This window comes from Lutjanus erythropterus, chromosome 19 (assembly GCF_056507025.1).
Source record: "Lutjanus erythropterus isolate fLutEry1 chromosome 19, fLutEry1.hap2, whole genome shotgun sequence".
NCBI classification, from domain to species: domain Eukaryota; kingdom Metazoa; phylum Chordata; class Actinopteri; order Lutjaniformes; family Lutjanidae; genus Lutjanus; species Lutjanus erythropterus.
In genome coordinates this window covers 7,695,610-7,716,716 of record NC_139335.1, presented here as the reverse complement: position 1 = coordinate 7,716,716, position 21,107 = coordinate 7,695,610, and the positions used below count along the sequence as shown (strand labels likewise).

The 21,107-nt window shown below is 42.3% G+C and overlaps 1 protein-coding gene across 1 annotated transcript; it reads right to left on the bottom strand.

The window, feature by feature from the left end:
- Positions 1 to 1,043: 1,043 nt before the first annotated feature.
- On the bottom strand, positions 1,044 to 19,380 carry cdk12 (cyclin dependent kinase 12). The gene is made up of 14 exons (XM_084745268.1): positions 17,407 to 19,380; positions 13,452 to 14,135; positions 12,239 to 12,418; positions 12,013 to 12,152; positions 11,720 to 11,890; positions 9,239 to 9,428; positions 7,956 to 8,012; positions 7,542 to 7,643; positions 7,223 to 7,300; positions 7,002 to 7,118; positions 6,775 to 6,906; positions 6,003 to 6,226; positions 4,936 to 5,358; positions 1,044 to 2,796 (listed from the first exon to the last, which is right to left on the bottom strand). Exons 1-14 carry the CDS (start codon positions 18,588 to 18,590, stop codon positions 2,381 to 2,383), a joined length of 4,098 nt encoding a protein of 1,365 aa, XP_084601394.1. The 5' UTR covers positions 18,591 to 19,380; the 3' UTR covers positions 1,044 to 2,380.
- Positions 19,381 to 21,107: the final 1,727 nt, after the last annotated feature.

Below are 21,107 nucleotides of genomic sequence, written 5' to 3'. Positions count from 1 at the left end.
TTGCATGTAGTATAAAAATGTTATTTCCATCTATTCTTAAAAAAAAAAAAAAAAAAAAAAAAAAAATCATCATGCAGTCATCAAAATATGCCGACAGACATTTTGAAGCTTATTCAGTGTTTCAGTTTTTCTTTAGAGTTCCTTGAGGTCTTGGTGTTTTAGAGATTGTTGTTTATTTTATTTATTCTCAAATGGTCAAAAATGGATAATTTTTTCCCCCAAATCTGGTATCAACCCAAAAATGACTGCAACAACTACTGAGGCACTTGAGAATGGGAATGGCCACCATATACTTCACTCATAATGTTCTAATTAGATTCTAAGCTTTCAATATTTGCACAGAGGCCGAACCAAAACACTGTTAATGATTAGAAAACTGCAGAGCTGCATGTCAGATCTTCAGGTTTTCAGTTTGCCCTGCTATTTCCCCCCGAAAGGTCCCGTGTCGCCCCCATTAAGGACACAAATGGATCTAGTGAGGGATAAAATGGGAGAGATCCGTTAAACTAAGAAAAATGACATACAGCAGATTGTATTTTGCCAACAATTACAAAATCTTAATGAAAAGGCACTTTGGATGGAACAAAAACATTACGCAACAGGATTAAAAATACAGCAACAAAAATAAGTTGACTCTTATTAAGTCTTTTCCATGTTTAAGATGAAACTATGAATATTTTTTGTTTAGTTTTACTTTTTAGAGCTTGTTTTTTGTTTGTTTGAGATTATGAGCTACATGTGCTTTTAATTCATTTTAGTCAATTTACTTGTGTCATCAGTGACTTTCCTTGATTAATATGTTTCAAGGCAAAGTACCCCGAAGAATGAAAATGAGCCAAGATGAGTCTCCAGATCAAAAGAGTAATAAGAAACACTAGAAACCTGGTGTGTAACTCTGCCCATACTGCAGTTCACAACTTTGATCAGGCTTTGCTGAGGCATGACCGCTGTGAGGACTTCCTGTAGTTTGAGCTGTAGCTGAGTGAACTCCTACCATCTAGTGGCCACTTGGCAGAAACACTTAGAAATGGCAGGAGAGACGATTCAACTGGTCGCATAACTTCCTTTAATAAACTGAACAAAGAAAACACATATTACAAAATATTTTTTTTTCCTTTTTACAGACACATGAAACCATTTTCTCCTCCCTTTCCTTTTCCAAAGCAAAAAATGGAAACAGAACCATGGACCATTATTTTTTTTTAAGCGTGTATCATTTTCTTTATGTAGAAAATAACTGCACTAAAAGAAAAAAAAACAAGCTTTTGTTGCACAAGTTGGCAGGGAGGCGACAACACGTTAGATGAGGCTTTGAGAGCCCACCAGGAAAAGCCGGAAAATTCAGTTTCTGTGTGTGTGTGTATATATGTTTCTAGCTTTATACTTCAACTAGCAGAATAGCGCGTGTATTATGGAGCAGTTGATCGAAATGTAGTGGTTTAATCCATATTTGAGACAGGAAGGTGAGCACTACAGGCTTAGGCTTGTTACGACACAGAGGTTTGCTGTATGTAAGGAATCTTCATGTGGCCAAGAGCACATCACAGTTCAGTTGGTTTGATGACAGACAGAATATAATATGGAACAGCCTTTTGGTAAAATTAAAAAAAATACAGTCCTGCAGATGTACACTGTTGTAGGTGCCATCCAAACCAGAATCTTAACCCACACAAGATCATTCAGGGGTTGCCGCTGGGGTCAAAAAGGAGGCACAAGGCTGAAAAGAGGGGGAGCTAGCCAGCATGTAAGGTTTATTGGGAAACTCATGGTCCTCCAGTGTTCTCATCAGTGTGCTCACTGCCCCAAATACACCCATACACAGTATTTTAGCTTCAGATAATCTTCCACTTTGTCACAGACGCCACTCAATGACAGAGTGGAGGACGGTGATCTCATTCTGCAAAACACTGAGAACTTTTGTTAGAAGTGGGCACTGCAGTGGACATGACAATCATTTGTTTTTGAAAAAAAAAAAAAAAAAGATCACAGCTGCTTTCAAAGTTGAGTGCCAGTTGCGTGGCACTCAATTTGGAAGCAAATCGTCATTCAAGTCAGAACTCTGAGTGGACAGGAAAGAGCATTAGGGTGACTGTCCCTACTTGGGATTGTTAAAGGTCAGAGCAAACCCAGGTCCAAACATTACCTCCAACACAACACGACAGCTTGTTCAGCGGGCAGTGACGTTCATGACCTGAAAAGGCTCTTAATCTCTTTCTTTCAGACATTCAACTTCAAAATCTTTGATTCAACTTTAGGTACCTGCTCATTGTCCAGTGAGTCATAATCTGTCCCTCTGCATCCTTCCTCTGCTCTCCCCTTCAGGCCAGGGAGCTGGAGCCGTCCCAAGACACCTAGGTCTGTCTCAGCGGGGCGTTGAGGGTCAGCGGGCAGCTCCGTGAGAGAAGCGGAGATCCTGGTCCTTGGGGAACTGTGCTGCGGTGGTAGGAGCAGCAGTCACCAGTCCTGCCGGGGCCTCAGCTGCAGCTGAGGGTTTAGGTGGAGAGTCTGCAACCCAGGGCGGAGGGGGCTGCACCCGGGCTGGGGCGTCCACAGCAGGGGAGGGGTCCTTGCCGTGCTGAGGGGCCCCAGCTTCCGAGTCCTGCTGAGAGATGAGCTGGAGCAAGGCGGCTGCCACGGCTGGGCTGATGTCCTGGCTGGGCTGGGTTTCAGACCCATCCTGCTGGGCGTTTCCAAGGAGGAGAGCTGATGGTGGCGGCCCTGGTGGAGAGGGTGGACGCTCACCAGATGGAGGCACCTGGTTGGCTCCAAGCTGTTTTCTTTTTGATGCTGCACCATCTGAAGGGACCAGACAGGAGAGAGGACAAAACATTAGCTACTGAGGTCCATTTGACATGTAACATTTAACTTAAACATGAAGACTGTCTATACAGTGACCCTTGATGTTATTGTCTTCTATATCTAACCTGATATTACAGAAAGTAAACATATATTTTTGTCAAATGGAGTTGCACAATGTTGACGTTCCTACCTTCTCCACAAGAGGGAAGCAGAGCATATTCAAATCACGTTTCAGTACCATAATTGAAAGCATACACAGTAATGTTGTTGCAATAAAACTAAATTTGTAAACCTAATGTCATTATTTTAAAGGGACAGTTAAGCCCAAATTCAGAACTACACATTTTTTTTCTCTTATCTATAGTGCTATTTATCCATCTAGACTGATTTGGTGTGAGTTTCTGAGTTTTGAAGAGATTGGCTGAAGACATGTCTAACTTCACTCCAATACAAAGTGACTCAATTTGTGATGCTTAAAGAGCAAAAAAAAACAAAAAACAAAAAAACTCAACTGCAGTCTTCTTTCCAGAAATCATGGCCCAGTTAGTCAAGACAATCCACAGACCTTGTGAGCAGTTTCAAGTAGGAACTACTTTATTTCTGCAGCAGAATCTACCAGAACGTTTTTCCTACATGCAACTGCTCACAATTAGGGCTGTGGATTGAATAACCAGCTTTTCAAAAGTATTTTCTTAGCACTTTGAGGATCACAAGCTGACTGCCATCTTGTTTCTTTATATTCAAGAGAACGGAGACATCTCTATGGCAGATATCTCCAGAACTCACCAACTCACACTGAAACTACATAGATGGATAAGTAGCACTGCAGACCAGAAGAAAAATGTATTTTTGATTTTGTGGTGAATTGTCGCTTTAAAGTGACCAGTTCACACTATTAAATAATTCTTATTAAACAGTAAACATTTATTTTTTACAGTTTATGCAAAACTTTAATGTAAAACACTAAAGTATGCAAAACAGTTGCAGCTGTATTTGTTTCGTACAAACAACCACCTAAAACGAAAAGGAAAAAATGTGGGAACTAGGTGAGAAAACATTAGGAAGGGCATGTAGAGCTGGATGAACAGAAGAGGGTGACTTATGTGGAAGATTTTAAGCATTATAAAGTCAGGACAAGATTACTAAACCAGGTTAGTCTATTTGTTTTACAGTCTACAGCAGTGCAAGGCAAACCAAGGCTATAAGGGTTGCAGTGGCCTTGACAGAAGAAATAACCAGAAGAAAACAGGACGGTTACCATTCCAGTGTCAGCAGCACAGTCAACAATTTTATTCAACTTTCTAATCACATTTTTGAACTAATATCCGAGTCAGTGTGAACAGTTAAAAACAAACAAAAAAAAAAAAAGTGTGACAAACCAAAATTAAAGGAAACACATGCAGGTGAGGTCTAAAGATTCAAAACATTTATTTTCACTTTATAATTTATTAGACTTTCTTCATAAAAAGGCTGACATTACAGACTGTTTAAAGCAACATTGCGTCCTGTGAAGAATCCATGACACCTGCTTTATAATGAAAATGAATTGAGGAAGAAAAAACGTGTGGAGATGGGACAGATATAGAAACACAGACTGTGAGAAAGAAACAAGGAAGAGGTGGGGAAACGTGAAAGGGAACAATACAGTGTGAACCTTTTTTTTGTCACTTAAATGAATAACACTACACTTCCTTCTGGTTTATTGAGTACACCAGTGAGAGAGGTCCAACTGCAACAAACTTTTGCCCGATTAACCAGGGTCACATGAAGACAAACGCTTGACAGACATTTTGCAAGGTTTTTCCTTTTGCAATTTCATGTATGTGAGGTGGTGAAAGGGGTCGATAGTGAGTGCGCGCGTTTAAGGAATGTCAGGGATAAAAGAAGGGCTGGGGGACGCATGATAAGTCTAACAGCCCAATTTATTTATGTGGTTTATTTGATCATTTTGTTGATTTCATCAGGCAGTCTAAAGTGTAAATTTTTTTTTAGACTACACAGGGATTTTGAGTACCATAACTCTGTCAGCTTGTTTGTTCTCTGCCCTGCTTTCCTTATTCTTGCAGTCCCCCATGAGTTCTACCTGAACTTGCTTCCCCCCTTTTTCCACCCTCTATAAACTAAACCCAGACTTGCCCTTGCGATCAGTAGTAGAGGCGGACGAATCGCGCGTTAGTGCCTCCTCTGATTGGACGCCATTGCTCTCATCGCCTTGCCCCTCGGTTTGTGGCTTGATGATGTGGCCCAAAATGAGAGCCAGCAGGTTGGCCTGGTCTTCCTGGCTGAGCGGCGGGTCTCCGGATGTCGGCGAGAGCTCCTGGGGTTCGGGAGGCGGCTCTGGGGGCTGGGACCTGGTGGCGGACTGGGACTGGTCCTCTGGAGCCCCCTGGTGGTCAGAGGCCTCGCTGAGGGCAGACAGCGTTTGGCTGAGAATCTCTGGGTTGGAGAGGTTGAGGAGCTGGGCCACCTGGGGCAGGCTGAGGTCTGTCTGTCCCTGGAGGAGGTTCAGCAGCACTGCCAACTCTGCCTGGTTCAACTGTTCTGCAGCAGCTCCCAGGCCTGAACAAACACATTTACATTCGCACACAATATTCAAACATTTAACGCGAAACATGTCTTATATCAGTGTGCTGCTGAAATGTAGGGCTGTCCCCAATTATATTTTTTTCAGTCAAATCAGATTTGGCCAATATGCATATTCAACAATTCAATTTTTGTTTCCCTTTTCAGTTCAATGCACAACACTGAACTCCTATATCAGAAATCTAAACGATAAATCTAATCTTTAAAAGACGGTCTGTCACTGTAGAAAACCTTTCCATAATGGCAGACACTTACAGTAATAATCAGAGCCTGTCAGTTGCAAAAACAAGCATGCATCATCTGCCTTGCATGCACTGGAGTGAAGTGGCTAATAGAGCGTTACCTGCACTCCGTTTCTATCACTCTTCTCCACTTCCATCACAGTTAGTTTTGTGGCTTATGGTGATTTTATATTAATGATTCAACTAATTTAGAATTCCTCATCGAAATGTTGTCCCTGTGCATTTTTATGCTTCTGTTTTATCATATACTGTAATGCTTACTGACTGACAAAGAATCTGAAAGATTCTCAGTCAACTGAGGGGTCTCCAACTAATGATTTCAATCTTCCACTATCAGGGGACAGTCCTACTAAAATGCATGTGTCAGACAGCTGTTACCTGACAAGTCACGCTCTAAGTTGGCTGTGGAAGGTGGTTTTCCTGGTGGAGGAGGTGGGGCTCCGGCCGGGCTGGTTTGGGGGCGGCTATTCTCTCCGCTGGAGGTCCCTGTCGCATCCTTGCGGGGCACTTTGGGCACAGGCACATCCTCGGGCAGCCCACTCTGACGTGCACGCCGTCTCTTTTTACTCCAGAGCTCATGGCAGTCCTGGTGGTGAGGAAGACTGGAGACGCAGAGGGAAGGAAAAATTATCATCATCAACATCTGTAATCAATCAAAAAGAACTAAAAGAGGCAATATGTAACAATAGGACATCTAAAGTGAGTATTGCATTCCGAATGAATGAGGAGCCACTGACTGTATATTAAATAGTTTGAAATTCTATTTAATACACAATTTACAGTTGAGGAACCTCAAGCATGATGCAGGAACTCTGCAGGAGCGCAAGACAAGCTTAGAACTGTAATTTGACAACAACAAGCGACAAGTCTTACACTGTATCATATCAACTGTTTATAATCCAGCTGCTCTAAAAATACACTCCGACTTCAGTGACTGACTGCCTGCCTTCTGTCTGCCAGACTCCATTAACAATTTTGCTCAACTTAACCATTACAAACATCTATGTCTTGAGTAAGATCTATGAGCAAAAAAAGAACTCACAGTGTGCAAGTATATTAAATACCATCTCTTGTAATAAGAAAAAAGATCTAATATATATCTGCTACTACATAGATGAAAGGTGCAAGCAGAGGCGACAGGGCTACTGACTCTGGCGGCGGCATCTTGCTGGGCTCAATGTCACAGAGAAAATCACTGTTGAGAGCCTGCTCTGATGTGCAGCGCCGTGCAGGGTCAAGCGTCAGCATTCGGTCCAGCAAGTCCAGAGCAGGAGTAGGTAAACTGTGCACAACGAGAGGAGAGACTTTTTTTTAACTGTAGAAACAGATTAAGGGTTTGTCACGGCTACTTTAGGGCACTGCAGCACATATACATACACTGCAAACTCCTCCCGCAGCCGCCGTCTGTACTGCTTCTTGGGTTTCATGGTGTTGAAGAGGGGGAGTTTAATAACGTCAGGCCAGACTGCAGGACAGGGACTCCCACACAGACGGCTGAAGGAAATGACAGAGTGAGGCAAAGATGGGGTCAGTGATGACAAAGAGGAGAAAAGGGTGTGTGAAGGTTGTAGCAGCGGTAATTAGTTGAGGCTGCATACCTAATGAACTCCAGCTGTAGAAGTTCCTGGTTAGCCTGGAAGATGGGCCTCTTAGTAAAGAGTTCTCCCAGAATACACCTAAGCCACGACAAAGAAAGAATAGAGGAAGTAAGAAAATACACACTCCCACTTATCAGGGATAAAAACAGTGTCAAAGTGTAAATGTCTGCCAGAATCTGTCAGACAGGATTCTAACTTTAAACCGGAAAATGAGACTATTTTGAACAGGACACATTTCTGAGAATACACACACTAGAATTAAGATTTTTTTTTTCTTCTTCTTCTTCTTGTAAGTGTGAAGGAATAGATAGATACTCACCCACAGCTCCATACGTCAATGGCTGGAGAGTATCTCTCCTCTCCCAGCAGGAGTTCAGGGGGGCGGTACCATAGTGTGATTACTTTATTAGTGTACGGTCGACTGGGAGCGAGGAAAGAGAGGAGATAGTGAGACTCGCATTCATAAAGCATCGTTACAGCCGAGGGTCCAAAGCAAAAACATTTCAGCTTTCACTGAGTAAGAGCTCTCTAAAGGACAACAATATGGCAGACACCACCATCTAGTGGAGAGTCTCTGTAAATAAAGAGGAAAGTCTATGCTCACGGTGAGGTTTAATTACTGCTTCAATCATCATAAACATATTTAATCATACATTTAATTTACAGACGCAAGCAAGTGAAGCCCTCATATATTGTATGCATCAAAAGGAAAAGAGACAAACACTCGTCTTACCTTTCCTCTGAATTGTAAAGGCGGGCCAAACCAAAGTCAGCCAGTTTGATCTGACCTCTGTATGAAGAAACAGATATGACAGATATGAAACAGATATGACATGCCCTGTCAAATACAACTGCTACAAATTACAAAGTACAATATCTAACTTTAAGTCACAAAATATAACAAATATAATAGCAAATATTAGTTTATTATGCATGCACAATGTGAATTTTTTTCAGCCGCTACCTATTTACTACAAGTAACTGTAATATTTTGCTGATTTTGGATGCCCCCTTGGACAAAAACAGTAGTGTTTTCAAGGTGATAATCACAAAATATACGCGGCCAGGTAGCTCAGTTGGGAGAGCGTTCACCCCGTGTACTGAGGATGTGATTCCTCTGCAGCGGGTCTGGGTTTTATTATAATAATATATAAATTATAAAACTTACTATTATTGGGTGTATTCAAAGCCAACGCTTTTGTCTGATTAAGAAATACTGTTCCGAGCATCCATTCACTAACACTGTACGTCCACTTTGACAAGGTAAAATCCAAATCAATAAAATGATTGGTCAAACTGCAAATGTCAGGACAGGTGAGGTAACAACTGTCCAAACACCAAGTGTCTATTTACAGTCACTTGTACAGTAGCAGAGCAGTGAGTAAGAAAATACAACAGTGTGGCTCTAAAACAGCAAAAAACACACTAACAGCTAATTTTTATTAGCATTTCAACTATTGCAGGTCATTTAGCTGTTTTCTCTTACATCCTGTAATGTTTGTGTATTGGATGCACAATTGTACCGAGCAACAATCTGTGAGAAGTTTCAGCGCTCCTTTCATTGCTGCTATTTGAAGCGCCTGATTAAATTAGTAGGAAAGTAATGAGCTTTGCTGCTGACGCACCTCAAAAAACACTTACAGTCCAATCATTAAAGTTAGCAATCGACTGGTTTTGGTCTTAGGTTTACAGTATTTACAGACTAAAGCTGCATCCAAACCATCTGTCCCAAGTTGTTGATGTGGACAATGCTGTGTTATAGCTAGTGCTGTTAATGTCAATTTGTCTAAGTGGATCAGAGGTATGAAGGTAAACAAACAAACACATGAATAAGATATAATCAAACAGCCTGTAGGTGATACTGACACATCAAAATTCACCCGAAACAGCTGTTACTGCTTAACAACTGTGGTTGGCAAAGGCTAAGCTGCTACTGCAAATGAAAGCTGCTATAACTGCTAACATAAAGGACACTATAACATTTCTCTCCTAGTGTGCATTTCCTCTGTTCCTTACCTGTTGTTGAGTAGTATGTTGGAGCATTTGATGTCTCTATGAAGGAAGTTGTTCTTATGGCAGTAGTCCAGACCCTCCATCAGCTGGCGCATGAAGCTGCGGATGTGCTCATGGGAGAACTGGACCAGGCCCGACTCCAGCAGGCCCATGAGGTCGTGGTCCATGTACTCAAACACCAGGTAAAAAGCACCTAATAAAAGAGGGAAGATTAGATTAATCTGCAGTGGTGTTGTCACTATACATAAATTCTGACTTTGATACCAAGGTTAGTACAACAATACAGAAGTCTTCTGTCATGTACAATGAATTACAACTCAAAATTTCAAAATATCCCTACAAGTGACAGTTGATATCAAATGATACTTAAGACTGAATTGATACAGGTTCGATACCTAATAGATCAGGAACAGAATATCTACATGGGATATTAACCCTTGATATAGAGCATTTATAATGAAATCTGACCTATTTTCATTTTAATTTAATTGGATCTCTGATCCAAGTGCGGAGTTCAGTCAGAGGTTGAACTGAACAAAAACACACACCCTGTGTTCCTGCACAAGGTAAAATTTCACTTTACTTTCTGTGTGCACACACCAATACTGACCTACAACAAGTAATGAATGTTGGGAACCGCTGTTCCAAAAAAGTATTGAAAAATCACCTTAATTTCGGTAAAATATGCAACATCTAGTGAGTTCTCTACTGAAACTGTGCAGCTATTTTGCTTTGTCAAAACAGCACAGACAGCTACAGAACAATGTGATGTAAATTTTTCAAACTGAAATGTGTAAATCATCATCAAGTCGCAAAAGGCAGAAGACGCCTGCAGCTCTGAAACACTGAAGAAGGGCTGCTAAAACTAATTATCAATGTGACCACAGCAGGGCTGCTCAATTCTTGCTAAGATGTGAATTACAATATTTCTCTTCTTTGAGGTCACTATTGTCTCACTTATTGTTTTCAACAAACTGAAAACCAAAATTTTTTATTTTATGTTGTGAATTCTTCATGTTCAGACGTCTACCTTCAAAGGCTTTTATTGTGAAATTTTATTTTGACATTACGTGTTTGCTTCTACTTCCTGTCTTTCTGCTAATCTGCTGTATTTGTGTCATTACAGTGTAGATGCCACTGACAATGTGCTGTCAGGTTCACGACACACAATATCTCAACTCTCCCTCTACATGTAATGTAATGTAATGTTACACTGTCTTGTCCACGTTATTTCTTGCACCACTGTCATGTCGATAAAGACTCTTTCCAGTAAATAGCTTTGAAAACTGATAAGCTAACTGGCTAGCCCAATTAGCTTGCCCTGTATCATTGTGAATACACAGTTAACCCCTTTCAGTTAATGCTGACCATCCCTAACAAGTAAAGAGCTTACAGTGAAGAGGTGAAATCCAACTGATGACTCTGTTCTCTGACCTGAGGTCTCCAGTAAAGGGAACTGACAGTAGAGCAGACAGCAGTGAATGAGGAAGACAAATGAGAGAACACTGACTGAGTTGTATGTGTGAATGTTGAATTAACAAATTACACTGTCTAAGAGCTATTGATACAGCAACCTGGATTGTTTCGAAGCAAATAAGTTAACACATGAATGCCGTCATGAATGTATAGGGAAATAGGAGCAAGTGAAAAAGTCATCATTTAGAATTGAGATTGCATAGATGTATGAATTGAGATCCTGATTTTTATTTATTTATTTATTTTTTTAACAATTAAACGTGCAGCTCTAGATCACAGTAGTAATTTCATCTGCAGTGTTTATGGTTTTGCTCAGACATGCAAATATGTGAAAAAAAGTCTTTTAGCTGGTGTAACAGTGGTTAAGGGCTGTGGTAATCTCCTGGTCCACCTTAAGTGTCAGCCCACCTTAAGTGAGTCTATAATGAAGTTGTTGCTACTTCAGAGCTAACAGCTAAACCCCTCCAGCAGCATTCCAGACAGGGTAACTTAGCTTGGATTTCGAGGAGCTGTAGCATTTATTCACCGACAAACAGCCTAAACTGCACAGACACTGCACGTCTTTCCTCTCCGCTGTACACTTGCACGGCTACATTAACGTGAGGGGATGCCGAGGAAAAAAAAGGAGCAACACAGCACTCCCAGCTGTGTCCTTGCATGGTTTACTTTGTGTACCCAGCTTTGACGTGTGCGTCAGGCTGCAGTTTATGCTGCAAAATAGTGACACAAGAATCTAAGGTCTAAGCACAACTAAAGACCCCCACTGCCACACAACGCAGTGGCTGATTGCTGCAGTCCATGATTCTGTCTGAATGTGGCTTGTAGAGAGAATTAACATTACATAAATACCGACAGCAGCAACATTTGTCCAGAAGCTTATCAACACTTCAGTACTGACCAATCAGGAACCGGTATCAATTTAGTACCAGTTCTCTGTACCCATCCCTAATGCTTACTATTACTTTATCATATTACCCAGCCCTGGCAGATTACATCTTGTCCTCTTACCTTTGTCCTTTTTAAAGTCGAGGGCGTCCTGCTTGTCAGTGACGATCTCCTTCATGTTCACAACACTGCGGTGTTTGAGCTGCCGCAAGATCTTGATCTCTCTAATGGCTGTGATGGGGAAACCCTCCTTTTCATTGTCCAAACGCACCTTCTTCAGAGCCACCAGTTCTCCTGGCAAGTTGGAAAGCATATTTAGACAACCAGTCAAAGTCAGATTTTGGTCTCAGCTTGTTTTAACTTAAAAAACACACTTGAGAGCTACAGTGACTGCAGCCCAGGTAATGATTCCTCACCTGTGTCTTTGTCCTTGGCCTTGTACACTTGACCATAAGTGCCTTCTCCTATGATGCCAATTATATCGAATTTATCTACACAGCGTTTGCCCCAGTCACTCAGGGTATGTTTGCGCTCACCATATCGCGGGCAGCAAATCCTGTAAACCATCAACAAGAAAAACAGAGTTAATGTGGGATTACTAAAAGACAGACTGGAAGTGGGTGAGTAATAAAAAAAACTGACTTTGGTCTCTTCTTGAGGGCTGGCTGGGGTAGCGGTGGAGCCTGGCGAATGGGCGACTGTGGGGGTGAGGCGTCACCTCCGGGCAGGGTGGGTGGTAAAGGAAGGTCAATAAGTGATGGTCGGCTGCGAATTTCCTTCTCCTTTCTAGATTGCCTCTGAGGAGGGGTGGACTTCTTTGGACTGACAGAGCGAAACACAAGTTTTAGAGAAAAGCGTATTTACAAGTGCAAAGCGTATTAGATATGCACTTAAACGTGCACTACTCAATTGTGTACCAGAGATCGTCATATTCTCACCCAGCTCACTCTTTGTTGTAAGATAAGTGTACAGGAAAAACCACACAAATCTACAGGGCAGAGGAGCCTTAACTATTCTTGGGTTTAACACATGTGATAATCCCATATAAATAAGGGCTTACCATACAGGAGTTGTTGTAGAGTAAACCCAAAGGACTTTAATTTTTGCCAATTACAGAATATACTGCAGGTAAACTTACAACACTGACCCCAATTTCAAAAAGTCTATAAAGAGGGCATCTTTATGTTGGTACACACACATGCCAGCTTTGATGATGTATGAATAGTAAAAGAGGCACAGTATCACCTCAGCAATGACATGTAATGTTAAGTATATCTCCTGGTATTCTATACATGCAGAATACTGAGAATATATAATTAGACACAAATAGAACAAAAATGAAAAGTTTGAAAAACCAGTGTTTTGTCTTTATTATTTTTCTACATTGTAGATTAACACTGGAAACCGTTGTTTGCCACAGAGATTATTTTCTGCATCAATCCAAAAACCAGTGGAAAACTCCCGCTGGCTATTTGTCGAGTGGAACCGGACTGATGCTAATTTGCAGGTTGGCCTAGAAAAAATACACCATCCCTGCAGCACTCTATGATAATAAGTATCTGATGCCTAAAGACACAGAAATAATAAAATACGCTCATCACAATTTACCATATCTGAAGTGATGTCTTGAAATGTCCTACTCTTGCGGGACATGAATGATGCTGAACTGATAACAGCAAAAGAAAAAGTTGATCACTTGAGCGGTTTATCATGATGTATGTACTGAGCTTTATTCTCTGAGCACAGATAAAAGTCTGATGTAACTTTCAATCCTTACAAGTGATGAGTAAGCATTGAGACTAGTGTACAGTGTGATATGTACTGTATGTCTGTGTCCTTGTTGAAGGGTCCTCACCTGTCCTGAGCGTTTCCCAGCAGTGCAGGTGGTAAAGGCAGGGGAGGCAGAGTCGACGTCTTATGGAGCGGGGTCTGGCGGACGGGGCTGCGTGCAGGAAGTGGAGCTGGCGATTTGGCCTGGGATGTGTTTGAGGGCGTGGGAGGCTGAATACCTGTTTCTGCCTGAGGTGGCGGTGGTGGAGCTTGGGTGGCTGGACCGGGTGGCCCAGGAGGAGATGGCTGAGGAGGAGGCGGTGCCGGAGAGGAGGCGGAAGAGGAAGGTAGAGGTGCAGTAACCTGATCTTCGCCACTGGGAACATCCTGGGGTAACAGCACAGGCGGTGGGGGCAGAGGTTCTGCTACTGCTGCCGAGTCTCTTTCTGCCTGCGGAGCCTCGGCTTTAATGGGTCGTAAGGAGGAGCCTGCAGGTTTACGAGGTTGTGGAAGAGGGGAGGCACCACCACTGGCACGAGCAGCCGCCTCTGCGGCCTGACGTTCCTTCTTCCTTCGGCTCAACTCTGCTCCCAGGCTGGAGTTAAGCGGCAGGCGGGAGGAGGGAGGGGAGCGGCTAGCTGGCCGGCTGCTGTGGGAGCTGCCTGTCACTACACCAGAGGAAGTATGCCTCTTGCCACGGGATCGAGAAGAGGAGCGGCGAGAAGATGAGTAGTGCAGCGGGGAGCGACTCCTGGAACGGCCAGAGCGTCTAAACAAAACAAATACACTTTTGAAAAAATTCACAAACAATGCCACAAACATTTCAGATTCCACTGCCTTCTCCTAAAGCCTGAGAAGAAAATAAAACATGAAAATGGCCGCTGATTACTTCATAATGAAAACAAAACCATGTGGGTCTTTTAATTTGGAAAGTAACAACAGTTAGTAGAGACATCGGGTCTAATGGTCTGTTTCGGTGCCCAACATTTGGATCGGTATGCCACTTCCTTGGTTTGGCAGGCCCTGAGGCCATGACCCAAACTGTCAAAACTGTCTATTTATATCTACTACTTGCACATGCGGAACAGAAATTCATTACTGACATTTGATTATTTCTCTTATCTGTTCTTTCTTCTTTTTCTTTTTGACAATATGTCAGTATTTAAGTACCTAGCAGTCAGAATTATGGACATTGATGCACTGTTGAAGGTTGAATTTTTTTTTCCAAAATAAATGACACACATAGTTGCTGTCCTGTGGAAACCACTTATGGACTTTTTTTTATTTTGAATTGATACAACTGAAGGGAGTGCTCCTTTATCAGCTGAAATCAGTCTAGGGTTGAGCGTTTGGACTAATATATAGCCTATCAACGATGGGCTGAATCCATCGCGGCTTGTTTTTTTTTTTTTTTTTTTTGTTCGTTTGTTTTTTGCAGATATTTGCTATTTTGTTTTGCAAGTGTAACAGCTGCTGCTGTGCAATGTGCGCTCATCCAGTGGCACAGTACACACACCCACTCAGCTGGACCATGAATGCACCGTGCTGGGTGAGGAGTGAAAGGTAAACAGCCTGCAAAGCCACACTCTTTGCACTCTTAATGCAGTGAATTAAGGATTTAATACATCACCGATCGCCAGTTGAAGGGCTGACAATGGCTGGTTGGAAACGTTTAACATATTGCCAAACCCTAGATCATTTTCTCATTTCTTAAGCCAAACAAACTATTTACAAAGCCACTGGATCATCTGAAAAATGCTTTGCCACAAAGATGAAAGCATGGCTGTTTTCTTAGCTCCTAAAAAGTTGACATTTTGAAGATAAATGGTTTTCCCACGACAACAAAGATTTTTCCTTGTTTTCTCTGCTGTATCAGAAACTTACTGAACAGCTGCAATAAAAGCAAGGTCACAAACCGTGAATTTTGCGTACTCTTAGACCACTAACAGATGAATAAATACACCAACTAAAAAAAGCTGTTGCACTTGAAACTAAAGGACAGATTGAATCTAAAAGTTTAATAAACTTTTTATGTCACTGTTTCCTCAAAATAAATCTATGGAAAATTCTGAATAACCAGACAAATTAATTATAAACAGCCCGAAAATAAAAAAAAATAATAAAACTGCAGAGTACAATTTCAACAGGTTGTTTTCAACCAAATGTGGGAAGTGGAAATGATGCTCTGGATTATCTGATGTGGGGAAAGTATGAACATGAAAATATAACTTATCATCATATAACCTAATAAAACTATGTTATACGTTCTTATCATCAGGTACCAGGTTTTTGAAGATGCCTATAATTTGTCTTGGAAGAAAATGGTGGTTTATATCAGCTGTCCAACCCAAATGTCATCAATCATCAATGCAAAAGTTTCTGATGATTACATAAAAGGTTCAAACCAGAGTTGCTGTGCCCTGACCTCCTCATAGTAGCAAAAGCTCATGGTTTACAATGGCTGAAGGTAAACCGTACTAGGGCTGTGCAAGCAATTTAACAATATTACATTGATATTGTGAAGTGAGACTAGATATCTGCTTATTTATAACTTTGCTTTTACCTACCTAATAGTTATACCCACATTACTGATGAGTATTTATCAAACATAATTGGGTTAATATTTTGTGAAAGCACCAATAGTCATCCTACCATGTTGTCAATAAAAGTATTTGGTCAAAAATATCAGTATGTTTGATTTTGTCCACATCGCCCAGCCCTACTGTTGTCTGGTAATTTAACTGACAGTAATGCATCATATCCTATAAGATCATCTTTTGTTTGCAGTATCTGAGAATTTACAGCATGTTATTTCAGAGAAAATGTACACACTGATGTATATTGTTTGCAGAACAGCCTAAAAATAGAGATGTTATTCATAAGCCAAATTGCCCTGCCCTAAACCATATAGCACATGCCTGTCTTGACACTAGATCAATCCTTACATTTTCACACACAAGGCTTTTGTCTGTGTCATGAAGGAGTAACTTCTGTATCTACATCCTGACTCTTACAGCCAGCTTCCTTTTAACGGTAAATATCTTACTGGCTGGAGGAGGGTTCTGCAAGTGTGCCTGGCTTTCAACTTATGATGCAAGTTGCTTATGTGTAAATTTAACGCCCCAGTAGTAGTTACCTGAATCATAAAACATCAGGATGTATGTCAGGACACACACAAATACTACCATAGATAGATTGATGGTTATGCTGGTCTTCTGTTGCATGAAACAGTCACCATGGCCTCTGATATTCTACACTTAACCTATCAACATGTATCAGTGTGGGTGTTGAGATATTTAACTTCTCAGAACATATCCCCTTAAAGAGCTTTTAAGGGCACCCAACTAAAGCTGCAATTGAGTAATCGAATATTAAATTAATCGCCAACTATTTTTATAATCAATTAATCGTTTGAGTACTTTAAAAAAAAAAAAAAAGGTCCAAATTCTCTGATTTCAGTTTGTCAAATGTGAATATTTTCTGGTTTGTTTAGTCCTCTATGACAGTAATCTGAATATCTTTGGGTTGTGTCTAACATTTTTCGCCATTTTCTGACATTTTACAGACCAAACAACTAGCCTAATCAATCAACAAACTAAACGACAGATTAATCAGTGATGAAAATAACTGTTAGTTGCAGCAGTACACACAACAGCCTGTACTCACTACATGTGTGAGAACATATATACACTGATATTGTTCTGTGATCATGTTTTGATTCTCAAAATCAATGTATTGCAATACTGACACGTGCAGTGATTTGTGGAAGTGGTTCATTTTGTGTTTTGTTTAAAACCTTGACTGCTAGATCTTTACTGTTTCGATTGTATTAAAAGAAAAAAATAATCAGCTTTTTAAACTAAAATTTTATGCATAATGGTGGAGTGTCCCTTTCACTATGACCATTTTCCTAAAATGAATTTAAAAACAATATATCATTTTGCTAACAGTACTCCAATATATTGAAATATAATGAATCGTTCTGCCTGTATCGTGATACGTGTCATGTCACCAGGTTCTTGTACAGTGCAAATACTCACCGAGACATGGGGCTGGTGCTGGAGGACCTTCGGTTACCGTAGGGGCTGATGGAGCGTCTCCTCGAGTAGGGGCTGCTGTCCCTCTCATAGCTGGAGGACCTGTGTCTGCTGCCGTAGGGGCTTTCTGATCTCTGTCTGCTGCGGCGAGACATATCTCCGTAGGGACTGGGGCTCTGCTGGGCCACCCTCCGCCTTGAGTAGCTGTCATCTCCCTGCTGCCCATACCCACTGCCCGGTGGACTCTCGCTGCCAGCCCCTCTTCTGGGGCTGGGCGAAAGAGCAGAGCTGGTACCCTTCCTGCGGGGGCTACCCCTACCAGAAGACTTGCTCTTGGGGCTCGACTTGTGGCTCTTGGAGGACTTGCGGTGGCTCCTGTCTGTTCTGCTCCTCTGGGAGGAGCTGCGGCTTCCCTCCCCTCGGCCTTCTCTCCGCTGCTGCCGGTCTTTGCGGGACTTGCCTGAGCGGCTGCTCTCCTTGCTGCGAGATGAGGATGTGGAGGAAGTGGTGCTGCCTACACTGGCTGCAGGCTGCACCTGGGAGGAGAGCATCAGCTCCTCTCGTTTAGACTCACCCCCTTCCAGCTGGACCTGGCGTTTGGATGAGGGCCCTGATGAGGCAGCCTTCTCCTTGCTCTTCCCAGAACTCCCTTTCTCCCGGTCTTTGCTGCTCTTTTTCTTGTACCCACGTTCCCCATTCCCAGAATCTCTAACTTTGTTCGGGTCCTTGGACTTTTTTCGGGAGTGCCTGTGCCCCCTGTTCTCCCTCCCGCCTGCTTCTCTGTCGATATCGTCCCTATCGTAGTCTGATGAGGGCTCTAGTCGGTCCCCGCCCCCCCTCTCTGAAGGCCTGGAGGACGGTGGGTCCGAGAAAGTGTCCGAGTCGGAGCTGATATCATCGTACTCCACCAGAGGCTTCACCGTGTTGACACCAGGTGGCGCCGCATCGCCGAGGGTAAAATATTCGGGTCCCGGTGCCGCCGAGGATTCCCGATTATGTTTGGTTGATTTATGCCGTTTACGTTTAGAAGAGGAAGAGGACATTGAAGATTTTAACTGCACCTTGCCATCTTTGCTCGTCTTGTCTCCCGCAGAGGTATGACTCGGGGCCTGGGTCTGGTGTGGCACACCGCTGGTGCTCGATTCGGGCTTCCTCTTGGTCCCATGGTGTCGGTCCGACCCAGGCATCCCTCACGCCGGCGTCGGTACCACTCCTGCGACTGGGCCTCGGTGGTCCAGGCAATGCATTCACAGGAGAACAGTAGCTACTCCAAATGCCAAAACAAAAGTGTTACTAAGCAGAAACAGGGCAAGAAAATACACAAAATAAACACACCAGGCCGCTCACGTCCAGTCCTCCTTAGTGCCAATTCATTCCATTGAGATCGCCAACACAGTTCGTCAAAGCAGAAAAAATGCCAAGGTGGTTTTCCAGTGCTGTAAAGTATGTACTTTGAATTGGTCAGTGAATGAAAAAGATCCCAACCAAACATTGGAGCATTGTGGTGTCGTCTCCGTCTCAATTTAGCTAGCACCGCTAGCTAATGCTCGGCGGCTAGCGAGCTGACTCGTAAAAAAGAAAAAAGTCCCTTTGTGAAAGGTGTCCTTGTCCGGTGCCAAGTTAAAGTAAAGGTGTTTTTATTCCACAGAATTACGGTCTTAGCATTCAGAAACAAGCAACTGCCTTCATTAAAAGACGCTCGTTTCTCGAACAAAATGAAAACTTGACCCGGTTGGTACTGTTTACATGTTCCCTTTAATGTAAGTTTTATCCCCTATAAATTCAATAATGATTAGAAATCATAGTATTTTCGTGTGCAGTAGATGTTCCAGTTTATTATCAATGGCTCTGGGAATCAACCAGGCCTATATTTAGGGCGATGCTAGTGGATTTAATATCATCCACAGCCCTATCTGAATGAGACTACAAACGCCATTGTGGCTCCTGTGACTAGCAACTTCTGCGCACAGCGGAATGAACCGGAAACCGGAGCGCTGTCAATCGTTGACGTATCTTTGCGGCGACCAATCACAGCAAACAGCCCGCCCACTGTACTCGTGGTAGCGCGCCAGCGACGCAAACTGTTCACAAAGCTGCATCAGTCTGCTCATGAGAAAAAAAAAACAAAATTTGTTTTAACTAGTCAGGTATTATGACACGTTTAAAAACACACAGCATTTGTCTTATAGTAAATGGAAGTGTAAGAATTATGGTGGATTTTGAATTTTAAACATCCAGGAGGCAATGAAAGCAAGGCTGGATTACAGACAGGCAAAGTGGGTAACTGCCCCTGAAAGCCCCAAGTTTTCTGTTTGTCATCTGGGGTATACATCCCAGGTATCTTACATTGCACCCTTGAGTCCCTCACTTGTGTCCTTTCCTTGCGTCTTATTTCCTCCCACCGAGGATTCGTGGAGGGACGCGAAGAAAGAAGACACAAGTAGATATGTTTTAAGAGACATGAGACGTCTGAAGCGTCACGTGAAGCGACGTCCGTTTGTGATGACGGCTGCAGCAGATCACAGCTGGATCACCTGTCAGTCGGCTTTAACAGCTGTACAGACTTCTGATGGAGTTTGTGTCCGTCCACATGAGCTCTGTGTTAATATTAATAAAGACTCACAGTCATCGTCCCTGTCAGAGCAGCAACCTGTAACATACACCTGCATATAATTCATTATTTGCACCTGTGTTTATTGAGATTCTCATCGTAAATTAATTAACTGAATTACTCAGAATGTGATTATTGTGTATTTTGAACACTGGAGTTGATTTATTCAGTTAAATGTTTCAGGGGAAATTAAAATTATGTAACCCGTCTCTCAGGAATGATCAGCCTCACCTATGAGTGAAATGACAATAAAAAAGTGTTTTTCACTGACAGACGGACTCTCTTCTCTCTGACTTTAGTTGCAATCATAATTTAAAAAACGGGTGAAATCATGAAAAGGAAACTGCTCTTAATGAATGAAAATGGTTGTTTGTGGTGATTTTTAGTGATGAGCAGATCGACTCTGAGTTCGCTGGGAGTGGGCTACGTCTAGCCAAAATAACTTCGCACATACGCATTCATAAAATAAAAATTTCACTTTCACTGTTTACAGAAAATTCAATTTTCAAATCTGGAATTACAAAATTGCTTGGCAGGATGAGCTGTGGACCCGAGGGGAAGCCTCCTGAAATGACTAGTCGTGCTTTTTTTTTTTTTTTTTTTTGTCTGTGAAGCATAACGTCTACATTGAACTGATGTCAAACGTGTGTTCCCCAGTATAATTACGCAGAATGACGAGGAGCCGTGCTGGATGCTGATTGGACCCGCCGTCGAGCCGGGGCGTGGTCAACGAAAAACAAGGAAGTGGCGTCTCCTACAGTACTGACAAAGTTGCAATGTATGTTTTGAGAATAATAAGTGCGATTACAGTTGAGCTGATGCGCAGTTCAGTGGTAAATGTGTCATAAGATGATAATCTGTATTCTTCTGCAGCCGTTACAGTATTTTGTGACAAACAATATGAACGCTTTGGCCCACACGTCAATGACAGGGCCCTCAAGTACAAATATTAGATATACACTTAGGTAGGCTATTTGTTGGCCTATTTTACACAGGCTGTATAGGGGAAAACATCATCTATCTATTCATATATCCAGAGTGGTCTCTCTTTGCCTTTCGTGGTTTCAAAATATACCATCACCTGTGATCAAAC

What these genes read in the sequence shown, in the direction of transcription:
- cdk12 (XM_084745268.1), bottom strand. Translation starts at nt 18,590, where the DNA reads ATGCCTGGGTCGGACCGACACCATGGGACCAAGAGGAAGCCCGAATCG. An exon ending in AGCACCAGCCCCATGTCTCG is followed by an intron (nt 14,136 to 17,406) that starts GTGAGTATTTGC and finishes TGTTTTGTTTAG; the next exon opens with ACGCTCTGGCCGTTCCAGGA. An exon ending in CTACAGCTGGAGTTCATTAG is followed by an intron (nt 7,119 to 7,222) that starts GTATGCAGCCTC and finishes CATTTCCTTCAG; the next exon opens with CCGTCTGTGTGGGAGTCCCT.